General features: G+C 43.3%; 1 protein-coding gene across 4 annotated transcripts in view; it reads left to right on the top strand.

The window, feature by feature from the left end:
* SHQ1 (SHQ1, H/ACA ribonucleoprotein assembly factor) overlaps positions 1–11,837 on the top strand; it is a 47,511-nt gene extending 35,674 nt beyond the window's left edge. For 3 of the 4 annotated variants that reach the window (XM_083795090.1, XM_083795092.1, XM_083795091.1), the window contains one exon: positions 10,649–11,837. In XM_083795090.1, the coding sequence (XP_083651216.1) occupies positions 10,649–11,294 (646 nt within the window). In that variant the 3' untranslated portion in view covers positions 11,295–11,837. The remainder of the gene's footprint in view (positions 1–10,648) is intronic. The other variant, XM_083795093.1, reaches the window with a different exon arrangement.
* Positions 11,838–16,159: the final 4,322 nt, after the last annotated feature.

The following is a 16,159-nucleotide window of genomic DNA, read 5'->3' as shown; positions in this document are numbered from 1 at the left end:
GTTTGTCACCTGAAGATACGCGGTGGGTTTCTCTTGTCTCTTCTCCCTTGTAAAGGGAGACGTATTTTCCAGACTTCTTCCTGACCCAGTGCTCCCATTTTTATGGCGTGATTTTCTTATCTTTAAGGTAAAGATTCAGTGAGCAGCCAATACGTTTCCAGTCTCCACTTTGTCTGAGGTCTACAAAGGAGGAAGGGAGGAAAAAAAGTTCTGTAAACTTTGTACAAATCCTGTCCTTGTGCCCTCATTTCGTCTTATCCCTTGACACCTCCATGAGGCAAGAGGCAGCAGCTGGTCTGAGCGCTGGTGGGCTGGTTGGTACAAGCAGTTGGTATGTGCACGCTGTGGTCTCCAACCAACCCAGTACACCATGGTTGTGTTCTGCCTGCCTTTTCTCATGGGGCTGTCTATTTCTGATCTATTTCTGCTTATTTTCATGAAACATGCAGGACTTCAAAGATCTTTTTCAACCTGTAGTTACTCTTAAATTTGATTGAAGTTGCCTGTTATTTCCAAAATTTGTTATAAAGGAAATAATTAACAGTAAGTATAGAGATAGTATAACTGTGTAGGCCGAAATTATTTAGGCTAAAAATCAGAATCCATTCTCTTGAGAAATGGAAAGAATGAATTCTTACCTGCACTTGCATGAGATACCCTGAATAGACTGGGCGCGTTATTTTATCAGCTGGCTTTTCATAAGGATGTTTATAAACTATGTGGTTTTCAGTGCTGTGTTCTGGAGACTTTTTTTTTTAACCTATAAAGATAGTGGTTAGTCTAGTACTAAATCGTGTGAACAGATGTTGCATTATTTGTGTTGTGTTTACACTCATCTGTCTTTCTTTTGCTGTAGATAATGTAGAAGATTAGTTAAAGTTTAGGTCAATTTTTAGCCGAGTCCTGAAGAAAATGGTCCTCCTTCACAAACACATTAAAGTCAGCTTTGTTCTTAGGTTAGCTTTGGTACGCATTGATCAGAGTTAATGAGATTTTAATGGGGTTATTTATTGGTTCTGCCTCTTACTATAAAATATGTAATAAACTAAGTGCACAGAACTGGTGAATGGTGCTGCTTGAGTTTATCTCACTGCCTGTTAACGATACTACCTTCTCTGTGATTCTTTCAGATCTCCTAAGTCAGGTGGGGTTATGATTGGCCACCTCTCAGATGGTACATCTCAGGAAAACAGATAAAATAACAGTAAAGGTTGGAAAGAGCAACTTAGTAGATGTTGTCTATTCCATAAAGGAATGGCTTCCTGTTTTACTGGTACAGTAAGAGGAATTTTGTGGGTAGATATGCCGTTCTTGAAGAAAGAAATGTAAAATTTTAGACTTCTGAACTTCTCTGCTCGTTAGGAACCTAAGGTATTGTCTGTGTATGGAGAGAGAGAAAAATAGTATCTGTATTCTTCCGAATGAGTGCATTTCCTTTCCAAGACAGGGTTGCCCTTTGGCTCAGTTAATATGTATTTTTCTTTTCCACTTCATGCCTCAGACTTCAGGGTAGTGTTGTTCTGCTTCGTTAAAGTTTTAGCTCTATTTCACAGTAGAGACCGGTTGTGTTCCCAGAACTGGATAAAATCTGTGTATAGTTCCCCAAGCCTGTGGTAAATTGGGGTAAAGGGGTATGTAAGGTAGTTTTCAGTAAAAACCATGTAAAGTTAGAGATTGTTCTTGCAGTTCCTAATAGAACAGAGTGTGCAGATAAGCAAGCTGTTTGTCACTGTTTAAAATTTACCAAGACTACAGACTCTGCTGTGAATTACTTTCAGAGCTTAGTTTGGAGGGGCGGGGAGGGGGGGGCTCACTCTTCGTGTATGTGTTACTACTGCCAGCAAATAAACACTGAAAAGTCTGGGCTAATTCTGAGCTTGCTTTTTCAGAACCGTTTCTCTTTGGTTGGAGGTCACTGCATCGAGGATAAGTTGAAACACTCATTAGGAATAACCTTGAAAGTGGAATAAAATGTGATGAAATACAGTGTCTCATATAAAACATGATAAAAGGTGTAATTGAGTCAGAGACTCTTATCTCCACGCCGATTCCGAGGCTTTAGGAGTAGTTTTGGCAAATGGATGGTGTGCTTAGTGTGAGGAGTTTCTTATGATCGCAGCTAAATGTCCGTTTGTAAGGATTATGTTCCTGGACTGGAGGATTTTTTATCTAATCTCATTGTTTGACCATTTATGCTTTTTTGTTCATGTTGACTCTAGGTGTTTCTACATTAATGAAGTCTGCCTTTGCATTCAATGACATTTTTGTTATTGCTTTTGTGTTTTGCAGTCAGGGTCAATCAAACCTAGACTTCTTCATATCTTGAATATTTTATTAAAATCAAATCGTCTTTCAGTTCTCTATCATGAGAATTAAATCACTTTGTTTTTCTTATTAGCTGTTTGTTTTTCAAGTGTGGAGGGATGTTCGACTTTAGTTGGGTTTCTAGGGGAAGCATGCTACTCTTGGCCCAAAGCCCTGAAGTTTTAGTCCCGTTAGGGTAATTCAGGAGTGTGTCTCCCTCTCCCACCTCATCATCCACCCCTGGATGTCAGAGTATGCTTTTCCAGTGACTTACCACGTTACATAAAAGGGTGAGCTCAGTTACCATCTTCAAGACATTCCCTGAAGATCACCACTTTGGTTGCTGAAGCAGCTGTGCAGGCTGGATGGAAGCTGATATCTAAATTTTAGGTGGAGGAACACCACATTTTCTTCTCAAATGTACGTAAGAATAGCTGGGTGCTTGGTCAGCTGTGTCACTCTTGTATGAACTTTATTTTTGATGTGGTCAGCTGTAACTTACCGAGTCCTCTGCATCAAAGGAACTTCAGGAGTAGATTTGCTGCCTTAGGGAGGTGAATTTTCATCCAGATCATGGCAAAATTCCTGTAGGAAATCCATGTTGGCATTATCAATGGGCTGAACGTTGAACAAGGTCTCTTCATACCCCTTGTGTAGCCACGTAAGCCAAATAGGGCTTGGAAGACAGCGATAGATGGAATCTGGAGAGACCCCCTATGGGCAGGAAAAGGGCCAAGCTGCAGGGTCTGCAGCTTCGGCACCAGCTGACCAGCGACCAGAAGCAGCAGGTACGTTGGATGGCAGCCTGTCCTCTGCCGCTGGGGCAAGGCAGAGTTCCCTTATCCCTCAGAGCTTACCCAGTGTTCAATGTCGTGCAGATACTTGCACCTAGGTGCCCTCTATCTGAGCTGCTGGGGCTCTTCTTGGGTTTATATCCGGTGATGCCTGAGATAGTATTAACTCTAGGGTTGTTCTGATACTTACGGTGCCTCTAGCTAACAAGAAATTGTGGGAAACGGTAAGCAGTGCTGCCAGGTCTGTCATCTGAACACCTTTAAAGTGGTTGTACTGGCTGGGCATGCTGCTTGTTATCTTATCTGTTGTATCTGAGAAAAAGGATGTCTCTGAGGCTTTCTCTCCTAAGTCTGAATTTTGCCAGGCCTTGTCAGGAGAGAGAATTTAAATATAGACTGATAGACTGATATAGACTGATCTCCTTAAACTCAGTAGCTTCTCGTGGAGCCATCCCAGCATATGGAGGAGGTTGGAAGACCCGGCAGACGGGAAGCCTTTAGCTTAACGCAGCAGCTTTGCTGTTAGATGAATCCTAGGTGTCCAGAGCTCCTGTCGAGTGGAGATGAGTTATTTAACTGCCCTTTTTATATCTGTCAGTCCTGCTGGCTGGCACAGCATGCTGCTAGTTTGTCTTTGAATGCATCTCAAGGAACTGTAGGCCTACAGGGGGATGGCTGCTTAGCAATCAGACAGAGCTGCTCTCTTACTTGGTGGAGCCTACAACACTGCAAAGGCAAGTCTGCACTTGAAGTATCTACTATTTCTTTGAGAGTTGTTTATCTTGCCTGTAAGGCTTAAATATAATTAATGGAAATTGTTCTGCATTTAAAACGGGGCTTGTCGGCTCTGTAGAGCCAAGTTAGAGCATTGCTAGGGACTGATGCCCATTGTAATGCAATTAACAGGCCCAAGCCACATTTGAACAGCCTCATACAACAGGACTTGAGTTATAAATCTCGGTTCCAAGACCAGTTAGGTCGCATTCAAACACCAGGCTGGTAACCAAAGCTGTTGTCAGTGTTTTTGATATACAGGTTCCCATGCTTTCTTGCTTTTGAGCTATTCTTGCCCAAGTACGACACAATCTGCCATGACTTTGTGCTCTGTGCACTAACTTGATTGTGATTGAGCAGGGGGAGACGAACAAGAAAATTCTGTTGTGTTATAGTTTTGCTATCTGTTATACCTAGTTTACACCACAAACTTAGAAAAGTGGCTGCTTGTATACATCTGTAAAATGCAAAACCAGGCTTATGATTCAGTAGAAATAATTTTTCTATTGTTTACAAAAACAGGAGCAAGCTAAAGCTTGTACCAGTACAAGAAGACACTCTTCGTTCCGTAGTGAAACATTGCTGACTCCTGTTTTTAAAGGCTGTCATGCCAATTTGACTATTTACTCCTATGTTTGCAAATAGTTTGCCCAGCATTTTAGGTATGCAACTCATAATGCTGTGATCGAGTATGCAGTGCCACACGTCATGTAGAATGAGGAGTAGAATGCTGATTTTCATATTTTTCAAGTTCTTTGTTTTCTCGTTTGTTTGTTTTAAGATAGCCGAACTGCTAAACCAAGAGATTTGGATGCAAGGCAGATACCAGGCAGATGGAAAGGCCTGGCCCATTAACACTTTTTCTTTAAACCTTTTCCTTTCATAGTGCTGTTTCTGACTGATGAGCATATTATACAGAAGCACTTTTTTTTTTTACTTAATGTTTGGTGAATACTTGCTTGTTTTTTGTCCCCAAACAGAAAACTGTTTGGGGATCTTAAGTCTGGGTGTATCCCCCCCAAGTCCTGTGGTCTTCACCTGCTGTGGCTAGGCTAACTCTGGTAGGTTACCTTTCCTTCCAGCTAACATTAAACGTCCCTGCAAAAAAATCAAGTCCCTGCAGTATGTCTTCCTCTGCGAGAGTCCGTCGGGCTGTAGCTGAGGAAGTCACGTCCTGCTTCCCAGACACCCCTCGTGTCACCGGGCGCTGCACTCAGTCCCCAAGTGCTCTCACCTCTCCCGGTGATCATCCTGAATGATCAGCACTACAGGAGGTGTGGAAGGGAGGGAAATGTAGGAAAAACCATCTCTGTTTTCTGAAAGGCCGCTGAGGCAGGAAGTACTCTTACAGTTCCTATACACCGGTGTTACTGTAGACTGTAGCTTATTCGAACTTAGAGTTTTGTCTGTTGATTGGACCTTTAGATTGCCATCCTACACCCAGCTTTCCCTTCCCTGCTGCCATAATCCTCTTTTTTTTTCCTGTTTTATCTATCTCCCTTTATTTACTAAATCTCCTTCGATTCTTTGTTCTTTTCACCCCAGTTTTACTCTTTTATAATCTGAGATCTGTGGAACAGCATCTATTGTTTCTTTTAGGCAAACTTTCCTGCTGCCTAGGCAAGGATTACAGTACTTCTGTCATGAAATTTGAATTTCAGACTAAATGGACAAGACCTGAGATGCCTCTGTTGTTACCTGTTTCTTGAAGCTGTACGTTAAACAAAACATGCAACTGATCAGCTTAACCTGTAATTAAGCATTTTCCTTAAGCAACTGACGTCTTGATAACTAATAATTATCTTGTGTAGCACCTTTAAAGCTTATTATGCAGGTTTATGTAAGAACACTATTACCATAATAATAAGATATCATTACCACAATGTGCATACGGAATGAGCATGTCTTAAAGTAATCATGCGATTCCATTAATCATACTTGAGAAAATTAAAGTATTTGCTGTTTAATCTCTAAAATGCTACTCAAAAGATTTTGGAAACAGCAGGACCTATTTACTGCAAGTCTCTCACACATCGTATCTCACTTCTGGTGTCTCACTTCTGTTTCCTGAATTGTTCCTTATCTTTCAGCCGGGGAAACTGTCAGCTCAGAGACCCACAGTATCCCTTGAAAGCATTTCCATGCTCTGATTTTTAAGCCATTTCCCTTGTTTTTTGTCCACAGAGTACTGCCACCTTTTCTTAATGCTGATGTGAAATGCACTCCTGAAATTCAGATCTCCTTGAAATAAGATAATTCCCTTAAACAAGATGGACTGATAGCTAATTGCAGTTCTGTCAGTCCCTTGTACAGGAAAAGTGTGGGGAGGGAATGACACAATGCTGCTGTTTGAGTGCCTTGTCTTTTTTAATGTAAAAGATTGGAAAGTTGGGGAGTGGGGTTTGCAGCTTTTATATATAAATTTGTCAAGAGCACGATGGTTTGAATTTATTTTTCCTATTTGAAAGGTTGAGCTCTGTAGGCTTTCCATTTTTTTCTGGAAGAGACTCGATGACCAGAGTAAAAGTTGGGAGGAAGCATTTCATCTGCTAAGAAATCTGAGTAACTGAAAAGATAACTTCATTAATGCTCTTTTAAATCCAGTTAAAATCAAATATCCGATGCAGCTAAGAGCTAAAAAATAGTAGTGGGGCTTTGAGCAACCTGATCTATAGAAGGTGGCTCTGCCCGTGGCAGGGGTTTGTAACTAGACGATCCTTAAGGTCCTTTCCAAGCCAAATCATTCTGTGTTTTCTATGAAGATATTTTTGTAGGCTTTTCATGGCTTACCAGAAGACTCCTATTCTGGTTGGTGTAATGGGATTCTTGGGTTGGTGGCGGTGCAGTTAGAAAAGGTGGTGCAGGTCTGCATGAAGTCTGCACCGTTTCTTTTTTCTGAAACACGCTCTGGGACCTTGTGCATTGCGTTGGCCATCACGCTGCTCCCTGGGACCCTGTGGGAGAGAACTGAGGTAAGGCAGATCTGGGGAGCAGGAGGATGGGTGGAATTTTGGCCTTTTGCAGGCATTTACTCATTCAAGCAGAATATCGATTTGTGAGGTTGAATCAATGGCATGTTCTGGTTATCTGTTATAAAGATAAAAAGCATCTCCTCTTTCGGTAGTTCTTGCAGAACTTTTGAGGAAAAAGGAGTACACGTGAGTCTGGAAGCCACAGCTGTTTTATGACTTAATTATCATTATTTTGTAGTCTACTTTGATCACTCAGGAGGAATTAAAGCGAGATGTTCAGAAGAATGCCTTTTGCAGTTTTACATTGTCCAGTAAGACAGATGTTCACCGCTGTCAGGCACCAGCATTTTCATTCATTCTCTTTGAATTCATTGATAAAAACGCATGTGCGTGTAGAGTGCTGAAAAACCTGCTGCTTTAGAGGGGCCATTCTTCTATCTGTCAGTGGTACCACACATCTAATTTAGTAAAATAATGTGTGTTGAATAAAATGAGCATATCGCTGTATATTTTCTTCTGTACCACTTGTCATTGGTAATCTGGAGCACAGTGAAGTATTAATGTAAAAACGTACATGATGCCATACATCTCCTTAATACTTGACTCGGTTATGTGGCATATTCATTTGTCCGAAGTGTTAACTGCATTATAAGAAAATACTAAAAAAGGAGGAAGGAGTTTTTAAGGAAGTGATTTCAAGGGCAGAACATCTTGGAGGAAAAATATGCAGGAAAAATTAGAATAGCAGAAATAAGTAAAAGCCAAAGAATACCTAGAGATACCTACAGGTCTGGGAAACAGTGACAGACATGATAGAAAAGGTGTGTGGATATACAAGACCTGAAAAATTGATTTTCTATCTGTAATGCCAGTAGTAAAACAGGTAGTGAGACTGAGGTTGCTGGAGTTGAAGATGTGTCACCAGAGGAAACTATGCGTCAATGAAATTATAAGGAACCACGTATTCTCTGTCACGATGCAAGGAAAACAATATTCTCTGTAACAACACAACTTGAGGTTGTGGGGCTTGTTGTGTTCCTGTGGACAGTCAGGTAGTAGGACAGAAGTAAGTGTGCCTTCATGTTGTTAACAGCTCTTACAGTGGGAGGAGGCACATACACAAGTACGTGCCTGAAGTTAGGAGGAAGGACATGTTTCAGAAGCAAAGGAGAAAAATGCTTTCTGAAAGGGATGTAAACTCCTGCAACTTAGAGCGTAACCCAGCTTCTCACCGGTGTTTTCAGGAAACAGATTTCCCTGCAAGCCAGTTATTCCTGTACAACTTACTGCCGGGCCTCACGAACCTTTCTGTGCATCACTTGGGGTTTCTTTCTGCCTTTCTTTTTACTTAAGGAGTAAGTAAAATGTTTCCTCTGTTACAAAGTAGGCAACTTCTCAGATCCTCTGGAACTTAAATAAATAAATAATCAAGTTCTTGATTTTTAAAAAAAAAAAAAGAAGTATTTTACCTAAATAAATTTGGGCAATGTTAAGTAAGCAGCTTTTTAAAATTTGAAACCCGTGTTTACATTGGAGGCTGTTTGGATTTGTGATTTAACTTTTAGCTTTGGAGTTAAAAGTCCTAAAAATATCATTTTTCTGTTGCTTCTGTTATTTCCTGTAAACACTTAATTCTTGGTTTTCTACTCTGTGGGTTGAGCAAAGGAAGGTTGGTGGATTTCATTCCAAGTTCAGCTTTTAAACGTTGCACTGTGCCTAAAAACGTGTAAGAAGCTGCATTAAATTTCCCTTCCCCCAATTTTAAATCCAATTCCTTTAGGAGCGGGGGAAAAAAAAATGAAGAGTCTATATTATACTGAGTAATTATCCCCCCTGGGAAATAGAATATAAAGATCTTTAAAATCATTCAGCTGAGAGAACAAGCACTTTAACTTGTGCCTCGCAGGAGTCATGTATTACATTATCAGCTGCTTGCTCTGGTGTCAGCGTGTCGTGCCTTGCAGGTTAGCAGGTTTTGGCAGAGGAAATGAAAGCCAGTCAGTTACTGCAGGATTTATAGTAGACCTGCTGCTGCAGGAAGTGGTGAAAAGTTGATTGATAGTCTGGGGCAAAACTCTGCAACAAGAAACAGGATGTATGCTTGCCATTTTTATACCTGTTTTCCCCTCTGTGTGGTGTTGTCCCCCCCGCCCCAATTCGAGGCATTCCCTTGCTTTTGGTTCTGTTTTTAAATCCACGATGCACTTTTCTGGTAAAGCACGTGCTGACTTCAGAGCACTTGAGGAAATGGATATGGCTGCTCCAAAGATTAGGAGCTGAGGTAACGTGCCTGCTTTAGTCGTGGTGTTTATCTGAACGGTCCCGATAACTTCTTTTCACTTACATTTCATCTGTCGTACAAACGCAGGGTAAAGCACAGTGTGTTGGGCACCTCATGGATGCACCAAGGGAGCTGTGAAGCGAGGAGAATATATCAGAGAAACCAAGTGGAGGATAAATAGCATAGCTGCAGAATAGTTTTCTCAAACTTTCTAATGCAGGAAAGATTGATTCCGGGAGGCCTGGAGTATGGTTATGGATTCTGTCAATATATCCTGAATTTTTTTTGTAACTATTGTCTCGTTTCGTGTTAGGAAATGCATATAACTCAAATCTAAATTGTGTACTTTTTTCCTGAATATATATACTTTTACACAGATCTTAGAAAGTCTGTATGTGTTTTGAGAGGAGGTGAGATTTAATTTCAAGTAACCTTTAAAAACGAGGATTGTTTCCTCTTTGTAGAGGAGGGGAAGGGAAGATCCACTTCCTCTAAGAGGCAGGCTTTAAAGAAGTCTTCAAAATTAGCAGAAGAGCGGGGGCTGGACAGAGAATAGCAGAGCTTTAAAATGAGATCTCTGAAAATGCTTCCTAAGCAAACAAAAAGTTTTGTGGAGCACGTAGAGTGGAAGGTGGTCACCAGGAGCTGTACAGTGGAGCTAGCGTGAACTTCTCAGAGGAAAAACTGTTGTAGTTTCAGTTAAGAGCTGTCATGCGTTTTGTTTGGAGTTGCAGCGCTGAAGTTTTCAATACTCTTAAGAATACAACTCAATGTAGTGCAATTACTTTTATGTATGAAATGAATGTCCCTTGGTTGCATTGCAAAGAGGGAGCTGCGTTCCCGGAGTCTGATGATGCTCGTTAGGAGCATGCCGTTCGGTGGAGTCAGCTTATTATTGACTGTCATTTGTGTTTCTTAAAGAGGTCAGAGTTAAGAGGTGGTTAAACGTGTAACCAGTATAAAATCTGAAAACAATTTGAAGGCATCAGATAGTTCTGGGAGAGTTAAAGGTAAAAAATTAAGCATTTAAATAATGAAGACAACCCACTGAGGTGGACTAGATCAACTGTGCTCTGTCAGTTCATCTGCATTTAGCAGACATCTGGAAGGGCGGTAAAACAAAATGATTCTGCTGCATGTTAACTTAATCCAATAAGCCAAATACTGCAGAGTTCACTGCTAAAGACAGCAATCCTGAGAAGATTTCTTCTGAGATCAGTGTTTTGAAAAATCACTGTGAAATCGGTAGTTTACTGTGTGTTGCTGAAACAACAAAGCAGTATTTTTTCCTGAAAATGTCACTGAATGTTTTCAGTGGGATATTGCCTAGCCATATGAGAAAAATTACTCAAAATAATAGTAATCACCAGTACTTTGGATACTTTTGTGTATCTTTTACAATTAAAGCTGAAATAGGAAGTTGTTTGCAAACCAAGTGAATAGTAGAAATGTTTGATTTGTTCTCATTATCAAATGGGAATGTTCTGTTCGTAACATTAAATATGTTTTGTTCTCGTTTAAAGGTCAAAAAAGTTGGCTGCACTTTCTGAATCCTTGCAGAAAACCACACTGGCTAAGTCCCACCTCGGATTTGAGCTGGAAGAGCTGGAAGCAGCAGCGCGGCTGGTGCAAGAAGAGGAGAGACAGTTAAAAGCTGCTGCAGCAGTTTCCAGGCAACAGCTGCCTTCCTCTGAGTCGGAGACAAGTGACTCTGAAGAATCGAGCAGCACTTCATCTGAGACAGAAGGCTCTGATTCAGATGAGCAAGAGTCCTCAGCCGGTGAAGATGGGAAAATAAATTCTTCACAAGGCGTGCTTCAAGAGGAGGGGACAGCTCCACTTATTGACTGTAATGGATTAAGGCAAGACGCAAACACTTCGATGGTTGAGGTTAGCAATGAAAAATCAAAGGCTTCTTTGCAATCTACGTCTGTTCCTGGAAAATTGATAGAAGAATTAGAAAAACAAATGCACACTGCAATTAGTCTTTCAGAACAGCCCAAAGAACTGGCTGCTGCAAGTTGCTTTGTTTTACGGGAACAAGAAAACCATGTGTCTGAGCCTGACAAGTATTCAGAGGTTTCTACTGGGAAGGGAAATTTCTTGGAGGTGCCTTCAAAGACAAATCCTTTGCTTTTTCTTTGCAGTACAAATGAAGATGAAGACTAAGGGACCCTGGTAGAGCAGTGTGACCCAATAGCAACACAGCTCATTGCTGTAATGAGGTGTTCCCAAGGCTATGCTGAGCTGCAGAGAGAAGTTGATATTTTTCTTCGTGTTGACAGTCTGGAGGACAAGACTGCTTTGAAAAGAATGGATGTGAGTGTATGATAGCCTCACATTTTTTTTATTTTTATTCTTTGGTTTTACAGAGTCAGGTGTGATTTCTGCATGAGGGAACGTGTAATTTCAGTGAACTTAAAAAAAAAAAGTTTTTGTTTAAAAAAAAGTTTTTGTTAAGCTTGTTTAGTAGAATTATGTCCTTAATCACAACCGAAGTCAGTTGCAGAATCGTTAAAGATACCTTTAGATGTTGGGATTTACTTGGAGAAATACTCCCGTTACGTTTGTATATCATGTTTTCTGCTTTTTTCATTTTGAAATGGTTTGTAGCTAACCACTTCGAAAATGGTTGTAATGTTAAAAATGTAAATTCTTATAAATAAGATTTTTCTATTTTTGTGCAAAAATAAAGGATTTTTTTCAGTGCAAGATAGAGCTTATAGCTTATTTCTGCAGTTCTTAATACATCACAAGTGCTGAAGTAACTTAATTCTTTCATCTAATTTGAAATGTTTCCACATGTGAGCACGGCTACTGCTTTTTAAAGAACACAACTCCTAATTATTTCTTCCTTCCGTGTATGCTCTTCTCACTGAAGTAGTATTAACCAAAATGAAGAAACAGCGTCATGCAGTGGTCTTGAGTACAGGACTGAAAGCAAACCTGCTCTGTCTCGACCTAGCTTTGTCACTTACCTGTTGAACAGCTTTGAGCCAGCTGGTTTGCTCCTTTTTGTCCTCAAAATGTTGAAATAATCGCTCTAGTCTGTATATTTTGTGCTAACTTCTGTGAGTTGTAGATAGGTCCTTGAAATCTGGTGGCTGCTGCAAGTGATGCACCGCTGTTCAATCTCCACAAAAGGACGTGGAGGGGGGCAGGACGGGACATGAAGCACCAGGTTGGGTCCCCCAGGTGGACGGAGCCGGGACCATCACCGGGTGGACAGAGCCAGGACCATCGGATTCACCCCTGGGGAGGAACAAGCAGTGAGTGAGGGACCTGGTCTGGTGGGAGGTGCCCCTGCCTGTGGCATGGGGGGTTGGAAGCAGATGATTTTTAAGGTCCCTTCCACTCCAAACCATTCTATGATTACTTTTCAACCTTTTTATTATTATAAAACATAAAAATCCCATGCTTAAAGACTCGTTCTTCCCCAGTGCTCTATACCCTGCTGGAAAGCAGCAGGCTAGTTCTGCTCAGTTCTGTTCCTCTGCTTACTCCTTTTCGGTGAGAACCGCAGCCCCGATCTGCTGGTATCTTTTATGTCCTTAAATACCTAGCGGTCGCTTAATCAGCCTCTGCGTTCCGTTCCCTTGGGGAGGAACCTTTCCCATCATGTCAGGGAGCACTTACTCTTCTAAATGCTAGCAATAAAATCTGTGCTGTAGCTGCAATTACGCGGCGTATGTCTGAGTGAAAAAATGTGTTTAAGGGAAAAAAAAAAAAGTAACCCTCCTTCCTCCCTCCCTCCTTCCCTCCCCAGATTACAGGTGTGAACTCTGAAACTTCCTTCAATTGAACATGGGCTGGAGAACCTTAAATTACTATGAGTTAGGAAATATTACAAATGCCTATTAATTTCTAGGGTGTATATCCTGTATCTTCAGCTCTTTTTTTCTTCTCCTTTTTCCAGTTTTGTGGCAGACTATTAGACGTACCCTTTTCCAGTAGTCCCACTTAATTTGTGGGGACTGGCTGCCAGTTAGGGAGGACAACATTTAGTTAATCTACATGTTCTTTGCCCCTCTAAAAGCATGCTTTCCGAATGCCACTTGTGAGCCTTTTGCATGATGTCCGTGTGGGTGTAAATACCTTCAGTGCCCATACGATGTGACACCGTGATGGGGTCCGGACGAGAACAGGGGATGCACACACGTGTTAACTTGCAGAGAGCTTTGATGCCGTCGGGTATGTCCTCACCTTTGAGGTCCCGCACAGCTGAGCTCTGTTCCTGTCTCCTAAAACATAATGGTGCCTGTGCCATTCTTGCAGGTCTGCTGCGTGCTGCCTGTCCCGCCTGCTCCTGCTGTTCCTCTGCGTGTCTGCACCTGGGGAAACGTGCTGTGCTGCGGGTATGCCAAGACCCGGTCCCATACCCAACTAACCTCCACTTGGGGTCATTTTGATGTTCATCGCTTCCTTTTTCCAAAATCCTCTTCAGTGGTTGTGGAGCTGATCATGAATGTTGATTTTTTTTACATTGATTGGCAATTTTACAACTGCTGGAAGTGACTTTTGCAGCAGCGGGATGTGAAATTTTCCCTTATTAGGGGATGAGAATTCCCTGTGGTTGTGTTACCCAGCACATCCGTGTGCTCGGCAGCAGTAAGGGGCAGCACGAGCAGCGTGCGGAGCCAGGAGCAGTCCCTGAGCATGCAGATGTGCTTGGGTTAGGCTGGTGCTTGATGTGCTTCAGGACTAGGGTTAGGTTTCTGTGATTAAAGCAACAAGTGGACTACTGGAAACAATCAGATAAAACTTCTTTTCCTCCTCTTCTTTTTTTTTGGTGGAGACAATGTCACCCCCAGGACACTGCCACCTCTTCATTTCTCTCCTGAAAGAAAAAGACAGAGCTGAATTGATTTTTCTTTTTCTTTTCCTTTTCCTTTTTTTGTTTTTTCCCTCTAGCCAGCTTTCTGAAAAGTTTATAGAGACTTTGTTCTATATCAAAAGAAGAAAGCATCGATTAGACTTGATTTACTACAGTAAATGATGAATATGGCAAAGAAATTGATTCACAGCCCTGGAGTGAAGGGGCCGGGCAGCCCCCGCCACTGGCACAGCTGAGCAGTGTCAAAGCTGGGGCTGATTGTCTCAAGGCTGGAGAAAACAAACAGGGAAACACATGTCAAACAGATAAATAGCTCTGCTGTTCAGAGCTCTCCGTGGAGGCCATTTGTCTCCAAGATAAGGAAGAATGCACTCCAAAGCTGTGAAAAGATAAGCCGGGGGAATGAACCGGCTGGGGGATTGCTGCGGTCGGATCTGGTGGTGTTACAAACCCGGTGTCCCGTGAGCATGGCCAATGGCCTGGGTGAACTTGCAAGCTTCTTATTAAATATTTCAGCCGTGGACGGTATTCGGACCTCTCTGGTCAGCAGAGCAGATCAGTAGGTTTGAAGGTTTGCTGTCGTGGAGCTGTTTCTCTCCTTTTTCGTGGTGAGTGGCTGCAGGCTGTGGTTATGCAGGCATGTGTGAGGCACGATTTCGCATTGACAAAATAAATTGGGCTTTGTAGAATTGTGGTACCCATAAATCACACTATTTTTATATTCCTAGGCTTTGGAGAAGTGACAGTACGATTTCCACAACTACTGTGTTTGCAGACCTGGTTTAGATCGTATCTGAAATGAGTTTGGTAATGTTGGTTTGCATTTTATTAGATGTTCTCTCGTATTCAGAAGCCACAGCACGGCTCAGCACAGCAGACGGTGCTTTGCAGGATGCTTGAGGTCAGGAACAAAAGCAGTGCGAGGGCTCGGGCATTGGCAGAGCTCTGTGATGGGCGGCGGCCCTGACCTGGCAGCCCGCTGCTTCACTGGGAGGTTTCCTTCAGCCGGGTAGTGCCGGGCAGTGCTTGGGGAAAAGCACCCCAGGTTTCGCAGTCCTGCCCCACTTCGTGACGCCACTTAGGGACAAAGTCCTGCGAAGGTGTCGGAAAGCAGCCCGAAAAGCCAGAGGAGAACAGACACACACACAGCAACACCCGAAGGCTTGGCCCTTTGTCCCGCTGTGTGTGGATAGATCTGTAAGTGCCCTGTGCCCAGCGGGACGTGTGAGGGCTGGTCACCTTTTGACCAGCACTGTGGTGCTCTGGGAGAAGGTCTGGGCTTCTCGGGCGATCCCCTGCACAGTCGTGCTGCTATTAATAGGCTGGGATGAACCCTGCTGTGTGTGTGTGAGGCTGTTTGCAGCGCTGCAAACGCCCCCCTGGTGTTTCCTTTTGGCAGACAGAGCCCCTTCTCTGAAGAGCCAAGAAATGTAATGGCCTCTCCAATTCTCAGCACCGCTTTGGCTTGCACCGCTCTGCGCGTAACGCCGTGTCGGGCTCAGCCCCGTGCTCGTACATGGCCGTGTCCTGCGTCCCACGCCTCCCCTCTGCTGCTGGAGGTGGGGAGCCCCTTGCCGGGCTGCCCAAAGCTCCTCGCAGCGAGGGTTTTGCAGCCTCCGGCTGTGCCATTCAGCCTGGCGCCAGCGGTGAGGTGAAGGGCAGCAGCCATCGCCCTGCCTAGGTTGGGTGTGCGAGGGGCTGGGGGTGCAGCACGTAAATAGAAATGGGTGTCTGAGGCACAAATCATGTGCCAGGATGAGAACAAAGTCCCCTGGGCCGTGCCCCGAGCCCCCCAGGCAGCGACCCGCCTGCGGCACCTTTCCTGCTGATGCCGTCGCCGAGTTCCGCCTCGTGCCTGCAATTTTTGGCAATGAGGCAGCAGCGTCCCATTTCCTACAGCAAATCAATCGGCATTCGTGTTTTGCCTTGATGTGACTCCTCCTACTCTAACATGCTGCATTGTCCACTGATTTGCCTAATTACGTGCATTACCACCGCGCCGGGTAGCAGCGGGGGGCCTTGCGGGAGGAGGAGGAGGGCGACGGCTCCATCTGCTCCTCGGGCTGAAGCTGGGGAGCGAGGAGGGAAGCGGAGAGGAGGAATTACCATCGAGCAGGTGCCTCTGGCAGGGGAATCCCACTGCCAGGTGCTGACAGGCAGCTCTGCGGAGCTCCTCGTGCGCTTAATTACCCCATAGCGA

This window comes from Anser anser, assembly GCF_964211835.1.
Source record: "Anser anser genome assembly, chromosome: 12".
NCBI classification, from domain to species: domain Eukaryota; kingdom Metazoa; phylum Chordata; class Aves; order Anseriformes; family Anatidae; genus Anser; species Anser anser.
This window is presented reverse-complemented; position numbering and strand designations above follow the sequence as displayed.